The sequence below is a fragment of the Sycon ciliatum genome, chromosome 6, assembly GCF_964019385.1.
Source record: "Sycon ciliatum chromosome 6, ocSycCili1.1, whole genome shotgun sequence".
In the NCBI taxonomy this organism is placed as follows: domain Eukaryota; kingdom Metazoa; phylum Porifera; class Calcarea; order Leucosolenida; family Sycettidae; genus Sycon; species Sycon ciliatum.
The window spans coordinates 7234696-7260364 of NC_088648.1; the positions used below are offsets into that span (position 1 = coordinate 7234696).

The window sequence follows — 25669 nt, forward strand, 5'->3', positions numbered from 1 at the left end:
CTGGTGGTGCTGCTGCTGCTCCTACTGGTGCTGCTGCTGTTGCTGCTTGTGCTGGTGCCGGTGCTGCTGCTGCTGCTGCTGGTGCTGGCGCTGCTGGTGGTGGTGCTGCTGTTGCTGCTGCTGGTGCTGCTGTTGCTGCTGCTGGTGCTGCTGTTGCTGCTGGTGCTGGTACTGCTGCTGCTGCTGTTGCTGCTGCTGGTGCTGCTGTTGCTGCTGGTGCTGGTACTGCTGCTGCTGGTGCTGGTGGTGCTGCTGCTGGTGGTGCTGCTGCTGTTGCTGCTTGTGCTGGTGCCGGTGCTGCTGCTGCTGCTGGTGCTGCTGCTGGTGCTGGCGCTGCTGCTGGTGGTGCTGCTGTTGTTGCTGCTGGTGCTGCTGTTGCTGCTGGTGCTGCTGTTGCTGCTGCTGCTGGTACTGTTGCTGCTGGTGCTGGTGGTGCTGCTGCTGTTGCTGCTGCCGGTGCTGCTGGTGCTGCTGCTGTTGCTGGTGCTGCTGCTGTTGCTGCTGCTGCTGGTGCCGGTGCTACTGCTACTGCTACTGGTGCTACTGTTGATGTGAGCAACTCTGCTGCTACCTCAGCTTCTGTTAAGACAAACAAAGATAAAGGGAATAAATATGCATAAAAGTCGTAGAAAGATTTCTTAAAACGTGTTGTAAATCGCAGGAAGTTCTGTCTAGGCAAGTGATCATCATGAATATGAAATAGCAGAGATTGTGAAGTAAAACGGACTCACCCTGGACCAGAGTGTAGTGATCGGAGTCCACGATCAGCTTATCCGTAACACGCATTGCATGGAGGTGAGATCGTAGCATTCCCACGCTGTAAATCAAAACAACACATCAAATACATAGACACAGAAACACGCATACCCGCATAGCGATAACACCATACACACACACATTCAGATGCGCAGGCTCGCTTGCACCAACGCGCACGCACACACACACACACACACACACACACATACACACACAGGCACACACAGGCAAATTTAAACACACACACACATACACGCACAAACATAAACACCCACCCACCAACACACCCACCCACCCACACATGCACACACCCGCGCGCACGCACACACACACACACACACACACACACACACACACACACATACACACACACACACAAAACACACACGCACAGGCACACACAGGCACACAGGCACACACACACACACACACATACAGAAGTAGAGATGAAAACCATTGTCATAAATACATACTTTCCAATGTCTGGTTATTAACCATAGTAACAGATGTGATTGCAGAATACAATGTGCACTTCATAGGTACTGCCGAGTACAGTGGAGTTCTTAAGAGGAATTTCTACTAACATCCATTCATTACAATGAGAAATGAAACCAACTTGAGAGGAATGTTATACTCACCAGGGATTCTGGCCCAGGAATGACGTATTGGGTGCAGTCGAGAACCAATCATCCGCCAATGGAACATCTGTTAGAGGACATATAGACAAACATAACACATACCCTGTACACTCCCTAGCGATCAACTTTTCAACTATCAGTATGACCATATTTTCAACTAATGTTACCCCATAGCCTCATCTAATCACCATTATTAATTGCATCTCTCTGATTGGCCAACGGCCACCGTGAGAAATAATAATGATAATAATTAAGTACAAAGAGTTTGTATGCAAGACAAACACTGGAAGTGTGGAAAACAAAGACTAGAACAGGAACGGACTCGGATGGAGAGCCAAGGATTAATTTAAAGAAAATATAGAGGACCAAGGAACTACAAGTTGCGCGATAATGTCCACTAATACCACCAGTTGCTAAACAATGTTAGCCCGTTAGTTGTAGAACGTCAGTACAGTCGGTCAGTGTCTTTCAATTGTTTTTGCATGAGCTGATTGTTTAGTAACTAGTGGTGTTAGTGGACATTATGGCGTAATTTGTAGTTCATAGTAAAGAAAACAATCAACAGATCAATCAACTGGTACAGTAGTACAAGTTATGCCATAATCTCCACTAACACCACTGGCAGTTACTAAACAATCAGCTCATGCCATAATATTGCACGACACTGAGTCGATTGGTCCATTCTTCTTTCCTATAAATTTATCCCTGGCTCTTCATCCGAGTCCAAACTTGTAGTTCCTTGGTCTTTTTTACAAGTATATTTTCTATAGACCAGGAACGCTGATATTAGAGAGGTTCCGCATAACGTAATTACGTTAGTAAAAACGTAGTCGATCTATGGAAAGTGTTACGTAAACTGCATGCGCATCTGGGTTCCGCCATACAGAGTTTTCAAATCACGTAGCTGCCCTGTGCAACTCCGAACGCGGCAGTGTACGACCAGATCGACATGGGTAGAGAGTCATAAATTTGTATCCCAATCCACTTACGGACCAGCTACGTTATCAGAGCCCTATCTACGTACTCTCCGTAGACAACTTCCCGTAAGTGGAGTGCAAACTCGCGAATTCACGGGTTTTTCCCACCCACTAACGTAAAGTTGCTCAACTTTACGTAGTGTGGAACCTCTCTATTATCACAATAGACTGTAGACTGTGTATAAACATGAGTGCAAGTATTCTCCATTGTTTCTAACAAACAAATAAATCAATACAGAAAACCATCATTACATTCAGATTTTGACAATGGGAAATGGTTAAAGCTCCTGAAATTTAAGGTTTGCTGCGTATTTTACGCATTGACTGCTTTTCCAATTAGTACTGTATGCTTTTAATCCTAATAGTCTTTATGTAGTTTTCAAGCTAAATGTGGAGCATAGCAAACAATTATACTCCTCAGGCCGGTTTAATATCAGATTTTGGAGCTAAATTGGTTTAAAAAAGAATGGAGATGGATATTGTCTGGATTTGGTGGGCACAGAGCTTATAGTACAGGCTTCCTGATAGCGGAAATGCACAATGTACTCACTGTCGGCCTGGCAACGAAGACGTTCTTGCTCCTTCAACTGCCGCTGTTCATAGGTGATGATGTCCGGGAATGCTTCCATCAGCTTCATGAGAATACACACGTGCACATACATATACACCAACACACCCACATACGCATGTACACACACACATGTACACACACACATGTACACACACATGTATGCAAATGCACACACAAACATGCAAACTCATACACACCCACGCGCGCGCGCACGCACACACACACACATTCACACACGCATACACACACACACACATACGCACACACTTAGCTTTGCATAACTTAGGTTCCTTGAGAGGCTAGAAAACTAAAATTATTTTGTAGTCTAGCCAAGGTTGTTCTGGACATTTTACCAAGTGAAATCTAGTTATAGAAATTGTACCAAGTGAAAACAGATATTATCTTAAATGCATTGTTGCGAATGACTGATATCATCTAAAACTTCTTGCTTCATAAGGAGAAGATTACAAACTACAAGTTCATGATATTCAATTTTGATATGATCAAACAAAACACGCACCGTTCTCATTCAAGCAAATTTGTAATTTTGTTTATGAATATTGACAGCAGAGATTCATAGTTACTGAAAACTTTAAAAAATTCTTATTCCGCTCACCATGTTCTCATTCTCCACCAGCATCCTGCAGATCTCTCGGTAGAAAATGGAGAATGGCGAAGAAAAGCAGTGCTGAGCTAACCTGCTGTATAGCACAGTAGATGTGTGACGATGAGATTGTCGGCACCATGCCAACAACACCAGCGAGGCATTCAGCCCACTGGGTCCAGCGGGCGACACTGATTGGGGGCCACCAAGTCGGCTGATTTCCCTCTCACTCACATCTACGCTTGATTGGAGATCGCGCAAGAATGAAGAATCTCGCAGACTCTCCAGGCGATCAGTACATGTGGCAGGAAGCATACTGACATGCGTGGCAGGAACGTGATGAAGATCCTGCACCGAGTCAACGAACACACCGCTGGCGTCCTTGACATCTTTGCTTTGCACACTGCTTGCGGCAAGAATGACGGCTTCGGACGGGTAGGAAGCAACCACTGGACAGATGGCAGCTGGTGAAGCCGATTGCTTGATAAGCTGACGCATGCTGCTCAGGCTGAGGACAGTGCGCTCTACCGAAGTACCACGACTGTATCTCTTTAGTAGGTCAAGGAAGAGAGCTAGAAATAACCAGTGGACGTGGTGAACCACTTGCAGGTTCGTACCGCGACTGGACGTCACTGCAATACAACAGCGCTGACGGTCGGACGAAAACACAATCAGCGCTGTTGTGTGCGGATGCGGGTGGACAATGATGGTGTTCTTGAAGAACATGGGATCAGTACTGGAGAAAAAGCAGGCGGAGTAGTCGTATACACGTGCTTGGCATTGAACAATGAGACCAGATGAGAATGGCACACAGCCATTGCAGGTATACACAGAACCTACCATCACTTGTGAGGTCATGAAGGCTCTGTGCACCTTCAATGGCTGTGTGCACTCGGGAAACAGGGAGAGAGCAAGGATATCCTTCTGATAGCGGATGGACAAGCCGAGCTGTAGAACCATACGCACGCAGAGCGGAGCTTTTTCTCCGACTTTGGCGAATGAAGTCAGTGAACGGACGAACTCCTCTTCACTCATCTTGTATTCCCTGGCAATGCCATCAGGGCGGTGGGGGAAGACGTTGGACGAGTACATAAACCCGATCACGTCCTGCAGGAGCCAGCGAGGCTGATGAACCACCAGATCATTCAGCTCTGGGAATGTGATGACCTTTAGCAGTATCAAAGGCATACCACATGCACACACACACACACACACACACACACACACACACACACACACACACACACACACACACACACACACACACACACACACACACACATACACACACACACACATACACACACACACACACACACACACACACACACACTCACACATCCACACACACACACACACACACACAAACACACAACACACACACCCACATACACACACACACGTACACATAAACACAACAGAAATGTACATCAAGTGCAAAGAAACGTCTATTTCCCTCTCTTATCCGGAACTGGTTTATCAAAAACTCTTGCAAACCAGCCCATTTTCCGGCGAAACGGATTTTTCAGTTCAGTTTTGACGCTTTAATCCGGCACTTGAATTGCGGCTCCCGTAGCGATTTTCTGCAACAAATCGCTCCAACTGTACATAATTATTTCGATTTTATACTCCGACAGTTGTACATCGCATACCTTACCCGTGCACATCTATGTTAGTTTGGTGAGTGCATGACATGCATGAACTAACTTATCATGTAGCATTCTACACATGTAACATACCCTTGCAACTATCCTATGCATTGTATAGACATGCATTCCACAAAGTAATTAGATTGACACAGAAATCTCTGTGTTTTGACTTTTAACACAACCATGTTTGTAGGTGGGCCGGGTTGGAGAGCAGGATTTTATAATCCAGCACGCTTGTTTATCCAGCAGAAAATGCTGCTGCAAAAGGTGGCGGATTAGAGAGGGACAACTGAAGTTAAATTTTGACTCCCAATATCTATTGTATAAAGCTCAAATATACAACCTAACGGCCTATTGGTGTGCATACAGAAACCAGTTTTGGGTTACATTTTGCAGTGGACTTCAGTATTTTCCATCAATTCTTGGCAAACTGCCAATTTTTTCTTATGTGGGCATATAGTTTCTCAACATGATGTCTCTAGTTCTTACTCATCATACACAAACAACTACAAGTTCTCTCTTTCCAGAAGGCAACAATCTCCTCAATCGAGCTTCATTAGCTAGAGCACCATGGGGGTTTTGTGTGTGTGTGTGTGTGTGCGTGCGTGCGTGCGTGCGTGTGTATGGTTCATGAGGTTCTCGGAGAAACACAAACCAAATTGGCAGGGTGACATGTTTGTCAACTCATCGGAGTTGGGCGAAGACATTAGCGAAATCTAGAATGTAACACATGGTACAGGTCATAAGGGCACCCAGCCGGCAAAGTTTCAAAACCTTGAAGTCATAATGGGCTTTGAGAATAGCAAACCTCCATGTGAACAAGGAAATTCAAATTCAAACCTCGATCATTTCTGTGTACCATACTAAATGAACACACAGAAATTCAACATCACATGTCAACATTGCTATACATGCATTGCTCTTACATATCCGTAAGCAGTCAGGACGCGTACAAAGCTGTCGATCTGCTCAGTGAGTCGTTTCGGCAGTGCCTCTTTGGTTCCTTGGATTGCCTTCTTGAATGCCGCAACGAACTCGGCTCTTGAACAGTATGGATTGGGCATCGATGCCTGAACCTCATCCAAATGCTTCCGAGCCTTCTGCAGCAAACGCGGTTGCTTTGGGGACTTCTGCAGACAAAGTTGAAATAGTACGAAATAGAGGCAGCAGCGACTTTGGCAATACTTTAATAGGAAAGAGTTTGCTTGCTATTAGGGAGTTCGCGCTTTTCCCCCCACTTGACTTTACAATTGATTGACTCACAACAGCCAGAGGAGGAACGGGAAATGGGCAAGGTTGGGGGGGGGGGGGAGGTGGATTGGCTGCTCGACCAGCTACTCGAGTAACACTCAGGGCAGAGAAAAATGATCAAAATTGGGAAATAAGAAATCTTACCGCCAACACTCGATTGATCAAGTGCATGAATTCACTTCTTAGATCATTCATGCTGGAACTGTTGGACTTTCTAGCGTCCACTACTCTCACAATGGAGAGATCCAAGCGCTGAGAGAATGATTTCATTCCCCTCCTTATGGCCTTCTCCACTTCAATGCGCTTTTCTGGTGTTAGCTGGTCAGCTCGTGTGGCAATTGCGATGACATCAAGTTTCTCCGCCTGTTGCAGATCTTCCTGGTGGTGGTGGTGCTGCTGCTGCTGTTCTTGTTCTTGTTGCACAGTCGGTAGAGAACCTGATAATGCAAGAAGACAAAGTGATGCAATTGCTAATGACAAGGAATACCAGTCCATGAATACACAATTAGTCAATCCAAGAAAGCAAAGTATTCCCTTTTCTTTCTTGTATGCCAGAATGGAGAAGTTAGTAAGTCTCTTCATCCTAAGTTCATGTCTTGTAATAACTAGTTTGAATGATATGGGCACCAGAGCAGACTGATGATCAACTGTTTGTCGTTTTTGGCATGTTTTCTACTGAGAAACCCTGTGATTGAACAGGACACTCGAAGAGTTTGTGCCTTTCATATTAACTTTGTGGCTGCTGGCAGGGATCTAGTTGCAGTATTCAAGATTGGCTGAATGGATCACGTGACAGGCAAGAAAATTATCCATTGCTATCCACTTACCATGATCAGGTGCAGACAGGCGACAAACTATATTGGCGGCAGTTGCACCGACAGTCTGTGTGATCTCATCAACACACTCTGTGCCGTCCACCACTATTGCGGCAACAGATGGTGCTGTCATGGCAACCGTGAATATGTCATGTGACTCGGTATAATGTTCTTGACCAGCAAAGTCGCGAAAATGCACCTTCACCTGCGATTGGTTGTAAATGGTTTCTTCAATTCCCTATAATTATGGAACAGATAAAACAAAATTAATGAGCAAGAGAACATTGTATGAATCATACCCAGCTCACCACAATCCCACTGTTCTACAGCAACAGTATACCGTACTTACGCAACAGTATACCGTACTCGCGTGCAAAGAAGGCAAAAAACCAACCCTAATGTTTCCTGTAAACTATCATGACTCAGCAGAAACAGCAACAAGATCTACGATTTTGATCCTGAAACCACCAGGAAGGTGACATGGACAATTAAATTAGCAAAAGAAAACCAAACTTGGCGGCACTATTCCTGAGAGGGCTCTAATCGCGCCAGTACGGTATTTCTGGTAGTAATACTATGTGTATATAACATACATAGCAGTAGAGTCATTTATTGATAGAAATACAACCAATCGGCAACCGATAATCACAGTACCTTTAGTCATGTATATCTCATTCCACGATGACTTTATCAGTTATATATTCACAATTGTCTGGGGGGTAATTTGTAGATTGCTGATGCAATCTTCATTTGGTCTGTCATTTCTTAGTACTGGTAGATTTGTCTTGTGACCAGATAAGACCACACAACACTTGCAGACACCAGCATGAACATTTCACCAGTCACTCTTCCCGGCTCTGTTTACCTCTCTTTCTCCTTGTGACTGGCTTAGCGTGGTTTTTTGACAGTTTGGTCCTGTAGGGTTCATCATACCTACATTCTGCACTTTCCCGTTCATGTTGATTTGTGTTTATATAGAATGAAACAAAACTGACCACTAACGATTTGGACTAACAATGCATTCATCCAAATTTCAATAGGTAGCACTTTGTGCATTCTACTTTTTTGAATCGCTTTCAACTCACCTTTGTTCGGGATGCTAAATCTTTTGCCTTCGTGTCCGGTTGATTCTCCTTGCGTAGCCGTTTATTGAAGAAACCTTCTGCTGTGAAGGATGCAATGAAGGTAGATTTTCCTGAACCTTCTACTCCACACACGTTGGCAATCAGTTCAGTAGGATCAGTGTAACCCTCAACACCAAACTCTTCACGTATCAAGCTGGTCTGGAGCATACAAATGCAGTACACAACAACAATACCCAAAGTATGTAAGTTGAACACTGTTTAGAACTACAGTGTTGCTCGGTGAAATTCAACCAAAATTGCAAAGCCGGCGGCGCCCTCGATCAGTTGTGATTATACAAGTAGTATTGCGGATATTTACATGCAGCTGCATTCGTGCCATTTCCAGGACACCCAGGGTCGTGCAAGTTGAGATTGCCAAATATGGACACGGGTCGAATTTCACAGAGCGCAACTGTAGATATTACAGTATATCCACACAGCTGGACATACATGTACACTAGACACTAGACACCATCTTACATCTGACAGTAGGCTAGTTGCTGTCAGGTTGTTCAATGTAACCAGTATTTCAACCCAATTATTAGGGCAATTGATGTACGAGTCCATAGTAGGCTCAGGGAGCACACTCGTATAGTGTCAATCACCATAATCACACACAACTCAACACAGTCTGTCCAGGAATTCAATGAGATTTTAGAGGAGAATTTCCCACATTAGCTATCCACATTCTGTGTCGGTGCCCGCAGCAGAAATGAATGATCACTAATCTGACTGCTCTGCTTGCTACAACACCGACAGTACTAGAAGAGAAATATGTCTCCAGTTTTGGCTTCCACCAAATGGTGACATTCGACACTCATTGCACCCCATATATCTTGTCATTGTATAGTGACTCTGTCGTCCCTTGCGATCCTGATCTACTCTTCCCCGTGACCTCTGTTGTTACTCTTGGATCATCTGCTCTTAGCCAGAACATTTCAATAGCCAATTTCAGTGCCTACCACTGCTGGTGATTGTGAGCAATCAGCTCCGACCAGGTATCCCATTGCTGTGACAATACAATTATAGGGTTATCCCTGAGTGAGTTGCGGGTTCTATCAATACATGGCTGTCAATTGTTGCCTGGAGACCCGAATGACGATCAACAGGGACATTGATAGTGATCTTGCCAGCTCTCTGTCCATCATTCACTTCATCATTGCAATGTTTTTGAGTGAATTCATCAAAAAATCTAGAAAGACCTCTCCCATTCTTTTTCTCTCTTTCACCCTCACTTGCATTACCTCTTCACTGCTTTTCATTCTTTCACTGCTTTTCGTTCTTTCACTGCTTTTCGTTCTTTCACTGCTTTTCGTTCTTTCACTGCTTTTCGTTCCTTCTCTCTCATCCTCCCTCTCGTTCCCTACTCGAATTGTGCGTGTTGATGTAACGCAATCTTGGGCTTCTCCTGTTCTCTCCTGTCTCCAATAAGGATCAATGCTACTCCAACCGCCCGCCACCCACCACCACACCTACCCTACCCACCCCCACAACCCCGCCGTTAGCATGTGAGATGTAACTATTACTTGTTATCATGCTGTTTGCGCTGAACGTCTCCTCATTGGCCTTCCCTAACCTGAGCTTTCCACCTTGGAACGTTATTGGCTTTTCGCTTTGGAGATATGTTGGACCTAGGTGTCAGAGTGTTGAATGTCTCAGAATCTTGTCAGTCTTGTGCATTGTCACAGCTTCTAACTGTATTTCTATTTGATCTGGTTACATCGGTAGGTCATTACTCCCAACTCGTACCAATTATTCATTCCTGTCATCCACAAGCAAAGAGTTAGTAATCCTATAATTTTAACGACATGTTTCACCTTAATCAAGTCCAATGCTTGCGTTTTTCCGTAGGTTTGAGCTATCTTTCTGGCTTCCTCCACAATCTCCTTTGCCTGGATTGGAAACATAGAACCAAAATTGGTATAGCGATACACTCTTCAGTGTCATCAATTTCACTAATCACAATAACCATCACATATCCAAAATGCCACAGAAAAACACCCGCCATTTTACTTCTTACACCGTATATAGCACAGGTACACAGTAAGTAATGATAGAACATTCTGTCACTGCTCAATACTTAACATCATGCTCAAAAGAAGTTGACTAAAGTGAAGGGTAAACAGAGATGCACTATACACGATGATGTCACTCAACACACCTTGAAGTAGACAGTGACGAAATAGACTAGAGAAAAACGCATGCTAATCTTTTCTTTTCTAAGCACTCGCAGACTCCATTGCAGCCATTCACACATTATAGGGTACCTCACTTCAAACTCTCCAACTACGGTCTCTTCGCTGCATATGTTCACTTCACTTCCAAAAAAAACAAATAATATTAGATATAAATTGAATGCACCAAATTTTCGGGCATGGCCCATCTTCAGGGTGAAAAAGAAAACCATTCAACTAAAGCTAACAAAAACTGAAACGAGTATATATGCTGCGTGGTGCGGTAGTGCTGGAAATCGTTGTATGTGTGAAGGGTAGCAGCAATGGTGAAGTGTGTTGGTAGAAAGGGAAGGAGCGAAAGAGACCAGTGGAGAGCTGTGTCTGTAAGTGTGAATATGTGTTAGTGCGATGTGAAGGGAAAGCACGAGAAGTGTGGTTACCAGCAGCAATGGTGAAGTGTGTTGGTAGAAAGTGAAGGAGCCAAGTGGAGAGCTGTGTCTGTAAGTGTGAATATGTGTTAGTGACATGGAGAATAGAATGCAAAGCATCAATGTAGTTGGGTCCATGGGTGTGAAGACAAAGATGACGACAACTATTTGCTAAGCACTATATAACCATATAACCAGCTAGCACACATAAACATCAAATATTAAATATTATCATAATATATTTGCAACATCACAGTCTACCACAATTTACAACACCAGCATCTAACACAATAATTTCACACTGTGTCCAGCAGTCTCCAGCCACGATCCCTGTTAACACTTGGGCGTTTATCACGAATGAACATTGCTTCACGTATACGACGATTCACAAGGGACGACTGCTTGGCGAGAATTGATGCGTTGGTGATGGGTGTAGATGTGATTGCTTGTTGTGGGTGGTGTTCTGCATAGTGTTCTCCCCATGGCGTCTCCAGCGCTTGCGCTTTGGCCTCTCTGCAATGCTCCTCAAATCTCTTCCTTGCAGTTCGCTCGGTCTCGCCAACGTACTCCTGGGCGCAAAGTGCACATAACATCGAGTAGATAACATCCTGAGACAAACATTGACCACTCTCCATACCAGCATCACATGCACGACATTCAACTGGTCGCCCCCTCCCTCTTCTCTTCTTATACACTTCCTTCGGGCATTCAGGACGGGACAATGATGACGATACCAACATGTCCCTTAATGACCGACCGGACTGGAACACCACACGCACATCCTTACTGAAAGACCTCACCGTACGACGAACATCACGTGCCAAACGATCATTGACGAAGGGCAGTTTGATGATGGATGTGTACGATTGTTGTCGTTGTCTGGTGGATGATGGTCTTGGTGTGCTTGCATGGTGCTTGGCTGCTTGAATAGCGTGTTGTGGGTAGTCGTTGTCTCGTAGTAATGTCTCGATCTTCTTCTCTCACCGCTCCCTCCCCCTGTCTGTTGACGCGTTGCTATTTGCGCGCCGAAACTGCTCCTGGGCAACCGAACGCTTCACCCCCAATGGCAATGAAGACTCGTACGATAGATGGACACCACTATGACTGGGCTTAACGAACAACTCCCACTGCACAACACCACTCGCCACAGAGATAGACAAGTCGAGGTAGCTGACTGTGTGCGAGACATTCTGCTGGGTGTGTTCTACTGTGAAGCGTATGTCTGCGTGTCTGCTGCTCAAGTACTGCACGAACTCCATCAACTTGACAAGACCATGACACCATACTACCAGACAATCATCGATGTAGCGACGATACAAGCGAGGCTTCCACGGAAACATAGCCATCGCCTCCGACTCGAGCTTCGACATGAAAATGATTGCCATTTGGGGTGCGAGATGGTTGCCCATTGCCAGGCCTTTCCGCTGCCGGTACTGGACACCGTCAAATTCGAAGTAGTTGGACGATAACACGACTGACAGGAGCTCCCGAACATCCGACAGTGACAGGTGAAACATATCTACTTCCTTCCGATGCAACTCCAAGAACTCCATGACGACATCAATGCTCTCGACAACTGGTATGTTAGAATACAACGAGACAACATCCAGTGAGGCAATGATACAATCATCGGGAAGAACACCAACATCACTCAACACGTCAATACACTCCTTTGTACTGGTCAAATGTGCTGGAACGAACTTCAACAACTGATTAAGGATACGTTCCAGTAACAAGGAGACATTATCCATTGACGAACCGCTCGTAGACACAACTGGGCGCAGCGGAAGACCTGGCTTGTGGTCTTTGGGTAGACCGTAGAATTGGCTCAGTCGTGAGTTATGTGGGAGAATGGCTTTGGCGAGTGGTTGTGGTAGCTTGTGTTGGGTGATCTCAGCGACTTTCTTGCGTGTGTGTTTGTCAAGGTCTTCTACCTTCACGTCACAGCGCTCATAACTATCCCGACACTCCAACATGACATTCGCTTTCTGTACATAACTGTCACGAGACATCACTACAAATCCCTTACTCTTGTCAGATGGCTTAACCACGATTCCTTCATTCCTCCGTAAGGTGGAGAGGGCCTCCTTCTCCCTTCTCGTTAGTTGACGTCCGTTATTGGAGGTATTGATGTCGGCCTCTCTCTTGTACAGTCTCATGATGTTTCCCTTCAGTCTCCTTAATCCGTTTTCCTTCTCATCATCCATGCTTGGCGCTTGCTTGGTCGTGGTTGCAATCTTTCTCAGTCTCGTGTCATTGTCTAGATGTCGCACGGGCCTCCCCGTAACCGTCTGATGAGAAGCTGCTTGCGTCCGGTTTTTCTCCGCCTCTTCTTTCCACCTCAGACCGAACGCCAGTCTCTCCACACCCACCTCCGCCTGCTGTACTGTTGACTTCGTCACGCGTCTGCCAGGAATAAACTTTGGTCCGAGCTCCATCACCTTTCTCGCTACCTCTGGCACCTCGCTCTCCACCGCTTCCTCAATCACAACTCTATTTCTCCGATTCTGGGCGTCCATAGCTGGGGCCTGCTCCGCCAATGCCTCCCTACTCCTCACCAAACAGTCCAACTTCCTTCTCAGTCGCCTCGTCTCGTCCTCCCGTACACACTCGCTCATTTGACTGCAATGGCCTGTCACCCATGTCGCTTTGCCTGGCAACATCCTCCTGTGGACTTCCCATCGCAGAGATGCTTGCCTGTCTTTGAGTCGTCTTATGCAGGTGAACTTGTCCTTTATGATTTGATTCAGAACTAGTTGCTGGAAACGGGTCTCTTGTTTGGCAATGGTGGCTCCAAAAAGATGCGTAGCCTTCGAACAGTTCCTAATACATCCAGGAATAACACCATTATGTCGACAGGCTGTAAGGAATTTGACAGAACACCTACTCTTAGACAACGACACACTACATTTCACCAATTCCCAGGGGAGAGTGCGATCTGGACCAACAGGATAAACTTTTCTAAGCACTCGCAGACTCCATTGCAGCCATTCACACATTATAGGGTACCTCACTTCAAACTCTCCAACTACGGTCTCTTCGCTGCATATGTTCACTTCACTTCCAAAAAAAATGTTGGTATCGTCATCATTGTCCCGTCCTGAATGCCCGAAGGAAGTGTATAAGAAGAGAAGAGGGAGGGGGCGACCAGTTGAATGTCGTGCATGTGATGCTGGTATGGAGAGTGGTCAATGTTTGTCTCAGGATGTTATCTACTCGATGTTATGTGCACTTTGCGCCCAGGAGTACGTTGGCGAGACCGAGCGAACTGCAAGGAAGAGATGTGAGGAGCATTGCAGAGAGGCCAAAGCGCAAGCGCTGGAGACGCCATGGGGAGAACACTATGCAGAACACCACCCACAACAAGCAATCACATCTACACCCATCACCAACGCATCAATTCTCGCCAAGCAGTCGTCCCTTGTGAATCGTCGTATACGTGAAGCAATGTTCATTCGTGATAAACGCCCAAGTGTTAACAGGGATCGTGGCTGGAGACTGCTGGACACAGTGTGAAATTATTGTGTTAGATGCTGGTGTTGTAAATTGTGGTAGACTGTGATGTTGCGAATATATTATGATAATATTTGATATTTGATGTTTATGTGTGCTAGCTGGTTATATGGTTATATAGTGCTTAGCAAATAGTTGTCGTCATCTTTGTCTTCACACCCATGGACCCAACTACATTGATGCTTTGCATTCTATTCTCCATGTCACTAACACATATTCACACTTACAGACACAGCTCTCCACTTGGCTCCTTCACTTTCTACCAACACACTTCACCATTGCTGCTGGTAACCACACTTCTCGTGCTTTCCCTTCACATCGCACTAACACATATTCACACTTACAGACACAGCTCTCCACTGGTCTCTTTTGCTCCTTCCCTTTCTACCAACACACTTCACCATTGCTGCTACCCTTCACACATACAAAGATTTCCAGCACTACCGCACCACGCAGCATATATACTCGTTTCAGTTTTTGTTAGCTTTAGTTGAATGGTTTTCTTTTTCACCCTGAAGATGGGCCATGCCCGAAAATTTGGTGCATTCAATTTATATCTAATGTTATTTGTTTTTTTTGGAAGTGAAGTGAACATATGCAGCGAAGAGACCGTAGTTGGAGAGTTTGAAGTGAGGTACCCTCTAATCTTTTCTAACGCATTTAATCTGCAGAAAGTACTCTTTCATCATATTCCAACCGGCTTCCATAGAGATCGTCCATGTTATACAACCTTATGTAAAGCTACGTGTTTCAGGAACAACAATCATAATATATATCAAACTGATAAGAACTTGTACAGGTGAGGGGGGGGGGGAGTAGTTCCAGAGCAAAGGTTTTCACAGTAACCGAGCATGTTTTCACAGACAAAACTGGTAGACCTATTCATAACACAACCTACTTTTTTCAACTCTTACCTCATCATATGCTAGCTTGGTCCAGGTGACTTCCAGCAAGTAGGGTACACAACCTGCTCCCACCCAGTACACTGCATCACCAAGAGGAGTTCTCCCATCCTAAACACAGCCATAGCAGCAACAACCAAACCGACATGTTGATATCACAAGTACCTGTACTCTACTGGAATTGATGACAATTGCCATATCGTGGAATGGATGGATCCTGTGCGGTCAACATCAAGCAATCCTTTCCCATATCTCTGAAAGCAATGTTGCCATCTATGACCAGAACGATCCACAATAATTGTACTGTATTCTCGTGCTCTACAGTTATGTAAAAAGGTGACGTGGAGACAATAATCTTAATAATGCAATGAATAAAACTATATGCGCATTCATATCACAACCATAGCGACGAAAAAAGTGTTCCAGAACATTTTCTTGTCACAATTATCAATGGAATTCGTGAGGAAAGACAATGATGAAACTACAATAGGATTTATACACTTGGAGTGAAACAACATGAGGATACACGAATTCGACGGGTTCGCGTACCGGGCAGGTCAAGAACAAGGAGTCGTGCAACTCCCTGGTCAAGAACCACCTTTCCGCTTCCGTGGGACGCCACCACCCCATGATCAGGCGTCAGATGCGGCTCCTAAACGGTGGGGGAGGATAGATCAGATCCACCAACCATAGGCCCAAGGCCTAAATCCCATTTGCCACATCCATGTTTTACTTATGCCAGGCCACGAGTTCCCAATTAACTGTGGGTCGCAGCATGGTTGGAAAAATCCTTCCGCTTCCAAGCAGGACTTGAACCTGGTACCTCTCGTTTCTCAATCATGGTCTTTGACCAACTCACTGTGCCGATACAAGAATAGTAAGAAAAATTGCACAAACTTCGGAACAATTTGCACTGGTAATAAAAACTATATAGGTGAGAAATGATAGGAAATTCAGCAAGTGCAGTGTGGCAATGTACAGGCATGTTCAAGTGTATGTGAGTGTGAATGTAATGGAGGAGTGTAAGTGCGGTGACATTTTCTTTCTGTTTACAAAGATTTGGGTCACGAATGCGAACGTCCTGGAATACTTTATTCGTCGCTATGGTTGTGATATGAGTGCACATCAAGTTTTATTCTCTACAGTTATAATGTTAATTATTATTTGCTGTGTTTTCTAACAGAAACCATTCTAACAGTATTTTGCAGATATACATGGGAGTCGGTAGGTCATTACACATAGAATAATTGCTGTCTGTATAAGAGCTGCAAGCCGCATGATGAACTGGAAGATTGCAACGGGAAACCATGCGAATCCTCCAGGTGCGCATGAAGCACAGAATCTGCCTGATTGCCGAATGGGTGGCCAGAGAGCAAAATGGACTCGCGAACTATTATTCGAAAATAGTTGACACAGATGACTCGGCTGTTTTTGAACATATCGAGCGTTTGTGAGGTCCCCATACACTAGATTGCTTCACAAGTCTGAGGACGAAACAGATAAAGCATTTCTGCATTCATGGTGGTGGAATCCGGGATGTGATGAGATCGATGCTTTTATGGTTGATAGGTCAACAGAAATTGTGTGGCTTACACCACCGTTCCACCTAATACCCAGGGTTTTGAGAATCGTAAAAATGTTCTGCAGCCATGGCACATAATGCTACCCCACAAGGAAAGCACGTTTCTCGAAGGTACCTGCCCTCACAACTTGCTGGGGGTGGGGCAAGCATTAATTTTCAGAAATGCTGGCTTTAAGACTGTGCATGAGGATTAACAGTTGCTGATTTGTGTACTGACACAATTGCTATGGCTGTGTGGCGCGAACACATGTGAGTGCACGGTGCGCGAGGCATTGTCCTATGTTGGTGTTCAGGGAACATCGTTGCCTGCAGGCAGGAGGCAGATGCCGCTGACAATGTCATTGCTCGCAAGGTGGGTGGATGCTGTTGCTGGTGATGCCAATGACGATGTCGTAGCCCGCAGGGCGGGAAGATGCTGCTACTCATGCTGTTGCTGACCAACATGGTGGCTCAGAGTCCCCATTGGTAATGAGCGCGTAATTCTCTTCAAGTGATGCTGATAGCTGCTGTAGACGCTGAAGCCAATGCTAATGCTGACGACCGCGCTGACAGGCTCCTCACATTATGATCTTGTGTTCATGCCTAGAGCTGAGGGCGGTTCAAACGCAGCCAACCCAGAAACTCATGAACTTATCCAGGAAGATTACAGAAGTCATGCTGGCGAGTAGGGCGCTGGGAACGGTGACCAAGTATTTGTCAGCATTTCAGCGCTGGCAAGAGTGGGCTAGCAGACAAGGGATCCCGAGTGTTCTTTTCTTCTTGCTGTTGCTGCTGTCCCCGCAGAAGAGAGGGTTGATTGTGGTTGTTGATGTGTGTGTGTGTGTGTGTGTGTGTGTGTGTGTGTGTGTGTGTGTATGTATGTATGTATGACTTGGCGAAGCGCAGCGGCATGCCAGCCTCGCTGGAGGAGGCCATTCGTGCGAATCGCCTGCGATGGCTTGGTCATCTCGCAAGGATGGACGACACCAGGTTGCCAAAGCAGATCCTGTTTGCAGAGGGCACTAACACGCGGCCCCGCCATGGACCCAAGCGTCGTTGGAGAGATGTGGCAGCTTCAGACCTGCGTGCGACCGGTATACCTGCAGCAGTACGGCATACATCACCACACGTCCGCAGGGCAATGACCTCGCCGAGCGTACGGTCAGAATCAGTCAAGTCGCTACTAGTAAAAGCGTTTCAGCTTTATGGCGCGCTGCTAAGCTATTGCTCAACACCCCTCGAATGCAGGTTCAGCCCAGCATAGCTTCTCATGGGCCACCATCTACAGTCCCAGACAAAACTCAGCTCCTCACGGTGCGAAAAATTGCAATTGCGGAACATGCTTTTCGTGCTTTTTCCTTCAACATGACACTGCGCAACGATCAAAACCCCACACTGTGATGGCATAGATTGCCGCATGTGTGGCTAGCAGGTTACCGGGTCCCCAGCTTCGCCAAACTACGGACATTGGTAGACAGCAGAGCCGTGAGTATGCCTATGATTCTAATGACTACACCGGGGAGTCGCAACTCTCGAGTAAAAGCCACGACTATCTGGTCTACACTATACTAGCACTATGACTCGTTGATTGTCAAGATTACAAGCATTGAGTGCTGCTACATACAGTCAACTTCGTTTATAACGACACTCGGCGGGGCATCAAAAAGGTGTCCTTATTCGCGAAGTTTCGTTATACACGAAGTCTCATTATATGTATTACAGTTGGAAGGGACTTTGCTCTGGGCATGGAAATGCTGTCGTTATTCGCGAATTGTCGTTATATCCGCAGTCGTTATTAGCGAAGTTGACTGTACTTCCTCCGCATCATTAAAATTGTCACTTCGCACATCGCTATGTTTGTGACTTGGCTCATCTTAGTCAGATAGTCCGAATCTCTGTTTTCTGTGTTCGAACATTGGTGCGACCCTTCCTGCGCAATGTCTACTTGTTACTGAAGCCGTGGTGGTCTCGGACTTTGTCGGAGCTCTCTTTCGCACCAAGCAAATTCATTGCGCTTCGCACAAGTCCGCCCCAGAGCGCATATCGTTTTTTTGGAGCTCGTGCCGTCCCACATCGTTCGCGTGGGCATTTATCAAAGCTGCAAGCTCGAGTGTAAGTGTAAGACTCCTGGTATCTCTCCTGAATATGAAATGCTGAGGTTGACAATGGCAAGAACAAAGTGTTCTCAAATTCCTAAAATGTGGTACTTGTGGCGCATGTTGCTGCGAAGGTAGCAGGTCTGAAAACACCGACAAAATCAGCGAAGCGCTTGCCAAGGAAAGAAGGTGCGGAACTGCTTACCCTATCCCGCTGGAAGGTCGTTACAGTGTACTTGAAAAATGCTAGCTTGTCTTCATCGCCTGCCACCTGGAGACATGGATCGCTTGAAAACGAGGTTTCTTGACCTGAATTTGAACGTGCGTCTTGTTCAGCGTATTGTTGAGAGCTGAGAGGTCTGTCTCAAACTCTGATGAAGACGTCCATCTTAGCTGCAAGAGCAGCGAAGCGGGAGGCCACAAACTAAAGCTTGGTCCATTGACAATGCTTTGCCTCAATTTCTAGCTGATTTCTTTGCCTTTCTAGTGTAGAAAACAATTTGGAAAAATCGCTGTGGGAAGTGACAGTTTTAATGACGCGTAGGAAGTACATGTATATGCACTAGTGTTGCACGCTCACCGGTGCACTCACTAAACTGCATTGAAAACATCATTGCAAAGAGGTGCGTTTAGCACATTAGTGGGGTTTCCGGGCAACAGGAACCTACCCCATGCGTACGCGCCTGCACTGATTTGCCAAAGGTGCACACTCTTTGCTTATAGACTCGTGACTATTACAGTTCAAGAGATTTCTTAACTCACTTTGTCCTCTACGGAGACCATGTCGGGCTGGACATCTAGTAGATACTTGACGACTTCCAGATGTCCATTCCCAGCAGCGTCATGAACAGGAAGGTCACCAACCTGTGTGCAGGTAAAAACAAGATCAGACATTCATATATGCAATCTATCTGCAGTCTGTTTCTTATATAATATGATGCGCAATCTTCTGCGAGTCATGGGATTTAAATGTAGGCTACTCTGATTGCTCAATTGGCAATGTTCCTCTAAGCTAAGTCTGGAAAAAACAATTGAACACATTAGCATCTCACGATACACGACAGTGGCTTCTAAACACACACACACACGCCCGCGCACACACACACACACACACACACACACACTCACTCAAAAATCCTGCAATGGAAAAATGGCACTTAGGGAATGTACCTTGCTACTACCAAATAAAACCATTACTTTCTGGCATTGAGAATGGTCTATTACACAAATAAAACCATTACTTTCTGGCATTAAGAATGGTCTATTACACAAATAAAACCATTACTTTCTGGCATTGAGAATGGTCTATTACACAAATAAAACCATTACTTTCTGGCATTGAGAATGGTCTATTACACAAATAAAACCATTACTTTCTGGCATTGAGAATGGTCTATTACACAAATAAAGCCATTACTTTCTGACATTGAGAATGGTCTATTACACAAATAAAGGCATGGATAGTCTACGTACATAACTCCTTTGAACTGCAATGTACACATAATCTATCACACTACATGTCTGCATTGATATCAGACCAGGTGTGTTTGAAACTGACTGGACTAGGAAACATGTGACAATGCTACATTGCTACTCCAAAATGTACTTCTCAATACACATTATGGTTGAATGAATTTACCATGTTACGCTCGACCGGCACCAGTCAATTATCTCGTCATACTCTCCACCCATAACCTCAGAATGATTATCATGCTTCTTGCATGAAATGGTGTTCTAGGATGGTAAGTTTCACCCATGTTCCTGACAACATGGTTCACATTCCCTACAGCCTACCAGAGTACTTTACTCACCATCACCAACTATCCACACACTGTCTTCTATTCTACAAGTAATCTCAGCATCGGTTCAAAAATGAGCGCGTACATGTCACGGACATCGTATAATAATCCATGGGTGTCGATATTTGTGGTAATAAAATTTTTATTTATGGTTATGAGTTTCCAATCTGAAACAGACACCAATGTGGTTCACCAGCATAAATGCGGTTGCTGAACAGGCAAAGTCTGGCATCTCTGACTAATACATGAGTCAATATTGAATCATCCTTCAATGTACAGGTAGAGAGGTGTGCAACTTACCGAATCAGTCTTGTCTACCTTGGCTTTACACTTGACAAGGTGCTTGGCAATATCGATGTAACCCTTCATACATGCTCTATGTAGTGGCGTGCACCTCCATGAATCCTAGTAAGAACAACATAGGTAGTGTAGGCATGCGTATACCCACACACACCACATATGTACAGACCGCCAGCCCAACAACATGTACACACAAATACACGCACACGCGTACGAACACACGCACACACACAGAACACACACACACACGCACACACACACGCGCAGAACACACACACACACATACACATACACACACATACAGACAGACAGACATATACACATACTTGTACTTGTTGCTCACTGCCAAAACAGGTCACGTGGATCTCCCCGGGAGAGGGGAGAGAGACTCGAAAGGAATCTTGGAAAGATGACTCAATTGGCTATTGAACCACCCAACGGCCGAAACCCCCTGAAATCCCCAAAACTCTGGGTGGACTTGAAAATGATCCCACTTATGGGCTCACCACACCTCAGTAAGTGGGCGAGGAAAAGGTGCAGAAAAAGCATTGACGGCATCAGGGTATCCGCCCCGTGATCCAACTGCATTTACCCCTGCCCCCAGTGAAGGTAATACTTGCAACTAGTGTGGGTCGCTAAATCAGAGTGGATCTGATATAGGCTTAACTAGCACCATTGATTACACAAGAGTTAATCTAGCCAGAAGCAGTCCATGGTTGACAGGTATGTACAGGTCCTCCCTCGTTAGTAGATAATCTCTGGGCCGTCGAGAAAGTTATCTTATAACGAGACTTATCTATACTTCAAATAGAAAAAAATTCCTCCGTATACAAAAACTTCGTGACTTTTTAACAGTGTTTTTAGCAAGAACCTGCTCAACGAACCGCGCCAAAGGCTGTCATCGACAACCCACATTCATGTCGAGGTAAGTTTGGTTGATCCCGAACAGATTCTCCACGGCAGTCATGCTCGCACGGCAAGATGAAACATTTCAGTCGTCGTGCAACCAGCGCAGACTTCGGATCAGAATGTTGACGGCCTGGCTTTCTTCGCCTCACTCCAAGTCAGACTTCTCCTTTGTCGCCAAGGGGAATCGCAGGGACCTCCTCAAAGCCATTGTAGAATGCTGGGAGGATTATCCTGGCGAGAAAATGCGAAGCGTGTGGATGTACTTGTACGACTCGTTTCACGGCATAATGGAGGTCGCGGTTTGGAACGATTGAATAGTCGACACCGATTCGTACACAGCTCTGGAGATGAAGAGGACGTAGCCAAAGTCCAGCGTCGGATCATCACTGTAGCTGAAAAGAATCTGAACGAAATGCGAGCGGAAGCAGCGACTGTTAGCGATGCGGAGTCAGTATCGTCAGGTGACAATGACACGAGCGACGAAGACTCTGAAAACACAATCTCATTCGTCTGAGTTGCTTTTTTCTCTGTATATAGCTCTGTATATAGCTTGTAAACAGGTTAGACAATGCCACGAGTGTTATTCCAAGTCAAACGGAACAATTCCAGAGCTGTGCGCAGCTTTCAAAAAAAAGTCACGAAGTTTTTGTTACGGAGGAAGTATATGAACCCTGGAACCAACAAAGGTGGCAGGTACAACATTACACCTTCAAGCAGCTGAGACCATTGGCAACAGACCCAGCACAATCAGGCATAAGTGTGCCCACGAACCGGACTAGCGGGCACACGCACACACACACACACACACACACACACACACACACACACACACACACACACACACACACACACACACACACACATACACACATACACACACAAACCCACAAACCCACACATACACAGACCACACAAACACACACACACACACACACACACACACATGCGCAAACGCACATATGCACAAGCATAGCTGCATCATTGGTCTCAATGGTATAGCAATGTTCACTGCTTTAAGAACATTGTTGAGATCGCAAGGGCCTGCGGGAACTTGCCCTGCAAGTTGTGGATCTGATCTCTGCTGATTGGTATGTATACTGAAGATGTTCCACTGTATTATACCTATTGACTGAAGTCATACTAAACAATGGTCATGATCATGTACACTGTATCCCAAGCAAATTTTTATCTTGTGGAAAATGTCTGCAATGCTCTGCTCATTGTTGTCTGAACAATAGAAGTAGGGACTCTACTGACTCACTCAGTACCCTTGCTGGAAGCATACAAAGAGGTACTCGATAGGGGATAAGGCAGGGTAAGGGTAATGGATTGACATGCATCATTACTTCACATACGGCAGGTCAACAGGAGCTGGCTATCATCCTATGACATAACTATCCATTAGTGACTTCGCTTTATTTTTTTATTTTTTTTAAGGTAAACGCTATTTGATTAAAAGGTCCATAATGATAAATGTAGAAAGGAAAAAGACATATGGATACGAGTTAAGAGTAACTCTCCATCACTGTAACTGGATACTATATACAGTCAGAAAGTGCAATAAATAGGCACAAAACTGACAAGAGTACTGAGACATTCAACGTATATAGTATCCAGTTACAGTGACGGAGAGTTACTATTAACACGTATCCATATGTCCTTTTCCTTTCCACATTTATTTATGGCTCAACATCCGAGTTTCAAATAATGATAAATTCCTTTGGGATTTCAAGGCAGAGTACTCCTGACGTAGCTAGACATTGACCTGCAAGTCTTGTTTGGGCAAAGTGATACCACCGATATCACATACCTGCATCCACCCATTCTACTCGATATGGCATTTGAGGAATGTCACACTGTTCTGACTACAGCAGTCAGTATATTATAAAAGCGTTTTAGATCAGGCAATAGACACCCTTAGCAAAAAACGTTATGTTGTAACGGTATTACCGTAAGGGGGAAAATACCGTGATTTCGGTTCGACCTTTAGCAAGATGCACGCAATTTTTAGTACGCTGTTGCCACGAGAATAGCTTTTATTTCGCGCGGTACAACCATTTTTGTCACCATATACGCAATACAAGGTGAAATGCGTACGGACTATGCAATATTTGGCCAAAAAACGTACCGTTGGTCACAACGATAAATCAGCCCCCATAACGTGTTTACGCTGCAGCTTCAACCCTATTTGGGTGGTCAAGGTACGAGTACCGTAAAAAAATAGCGTTACCGTTGTTTGCTAAGGGTGTCTATTGTCAAAAGTACTGCCGGGCGGAGAAGAACGAAGTGCCGAAGAATTTCCCAGCTAGAATTTTACCAAATACAGCATACCAATGTATACATGGTAACTCAACTGTGCATAGACTGTAGTAAATGATAATAAGAACGGTCTAGGCTAGGAGGCTGCCCCCTCGCACCCAGTTCTTCGACGACCGACAATACTGTAGCTAAGTTGCTAATTTGCACTGAGTCATATGTTTACTTCCTGAATGCTGTGTTTCACTCATATCTGACATAAAATCATGCCGCAGAACGAGACTCTCGTACTTAAAAAAACGTGTAGTTCCTTGGTCCTTTTTTCTTCTATAAATTAGAAAAAAACTTATTAAAATGATGTAACTCCTACCCCCCCCCCCCTCCTTAGTCAGTTAGTGTTCACATATACATGCATGGACTGTCATACGCATGTATGCACGCGACACCGTTTGTGCTCCTATCCATTTACATGTTCCGCTTCCCCTGTACGCATGCACGCACACCACTACATTCTGTTGGCATCATGTCACAGAGCTTTCTGGAGCTAGTTGTTGTTTGGAATAAAGCAAGAGAACAACATTACACTCCCCCCCCCCCCTTTATATCTCCCTCTTACCTTACATTACACCCCTTACCTAACATTACACCCCCCTTACCAAACATTACATCCCCTTTTACCTAACATTACACCCGCTTACCTAACATTACACCTCCCCCCCCCCCCCCCCCACCTCCAAGAAAGACGCAATCACATGCACAATTTGCACACATGCAAAAACCTCGACATTCACATTTAAAGCCAGTCAGTGTAAGTTACCGAGCAGTGTGCTTAGTACCTGGGACAGTGTGAGGAATGCAAGTACACATACACACAGACCTACCCAACGGCGATACAACTGGTTGATCACTGTTTCTCCGCACCAGTCTGCAAGGATGCAGGCACACTCCAGGCAGCCATCATCGCAGGCCGCGAATAGCAGCTGCCCCTGGTATGCAGGAATGGTATGAACACAAAATCAAGCAACATACAAACGCACGCACGCAGGCATGGGCACACACACATACATACATACACACACACACACGTACGCACACACTCACACACACACACACACATGCACACACACACACGCACACATGCACACACACACGCACGCACACATACACGAATACACACAAGCATGTATATTCAAACATTGATGTACATCCATATCCACATACTTGTTCTTTCTGACAGACAACAACAGTTGCTGGTCACTTGGGTCTCCCGAAAAGGGGAGAGGGAAAATCCAATAATTATGATATTGCAAGATTACTTAAGTAGCTATGGAAACGACCACTTTTCA

At 45.2% G+C, this 25669-nt stretch overlaps 1 protein-coding gene across 2 annotated transcripts in view; it reads right to left on the reverse strand.

Annotated features, from left to right (window-relative positions):
* LOC135819258 (uncharacterized) overlaps positions 1-25669 on the reverse strand; it is a 36070-nt gene that overhangs the window by 3647 nt on the left and 6754 nt on the right. For both annotated transcript variants that reach the window (XM_065332433.1, XM_065332432.1), the window contains 14 exons: positions 25205-25309; positions 21159-21263; positions 19822-19923; positions 15415-15513; positions 10203-10277; positions 8347-8544; positions 7274-7499; positions 6591-6883; positions 6122-6325; positions 3559-4713; positions 2922-3003; positions 1395-1461; positions 732-817; positions 1-579 (listed from right to left, as the gene is read on the reverse strand). The exon at positions 1-579 is cut by the window's left edge and continues 213 nt beyond it. In XM_065332433.1, coding sequence (XP_065188505.1) covers positions 1-579; positions 732-817; positions 1395-1461; positions 2922-3003; positions 3559-4713; positions 6122-6325; positions 6591-6883; positions 7274-7499; positions 8347-8544; positions 10203-10277; positions 15415-15513; positions 19822-19923; positions 21159-21263; positions 25205-25309 — 3376 coding nt within the window. The remainder of the gene's footprint in view (positions 580-731; positions 818-1394; positions 1462-2921; positions 3004-3558; positions 4714-6121; positions 6326-6590; positions 6884-7273; positions 7500-8346; positions 8545-10202; positions 10278-15414; positions 15514-19821; positions 19924-21158; positions 21264-25204; positions 25310-25669) is intronic.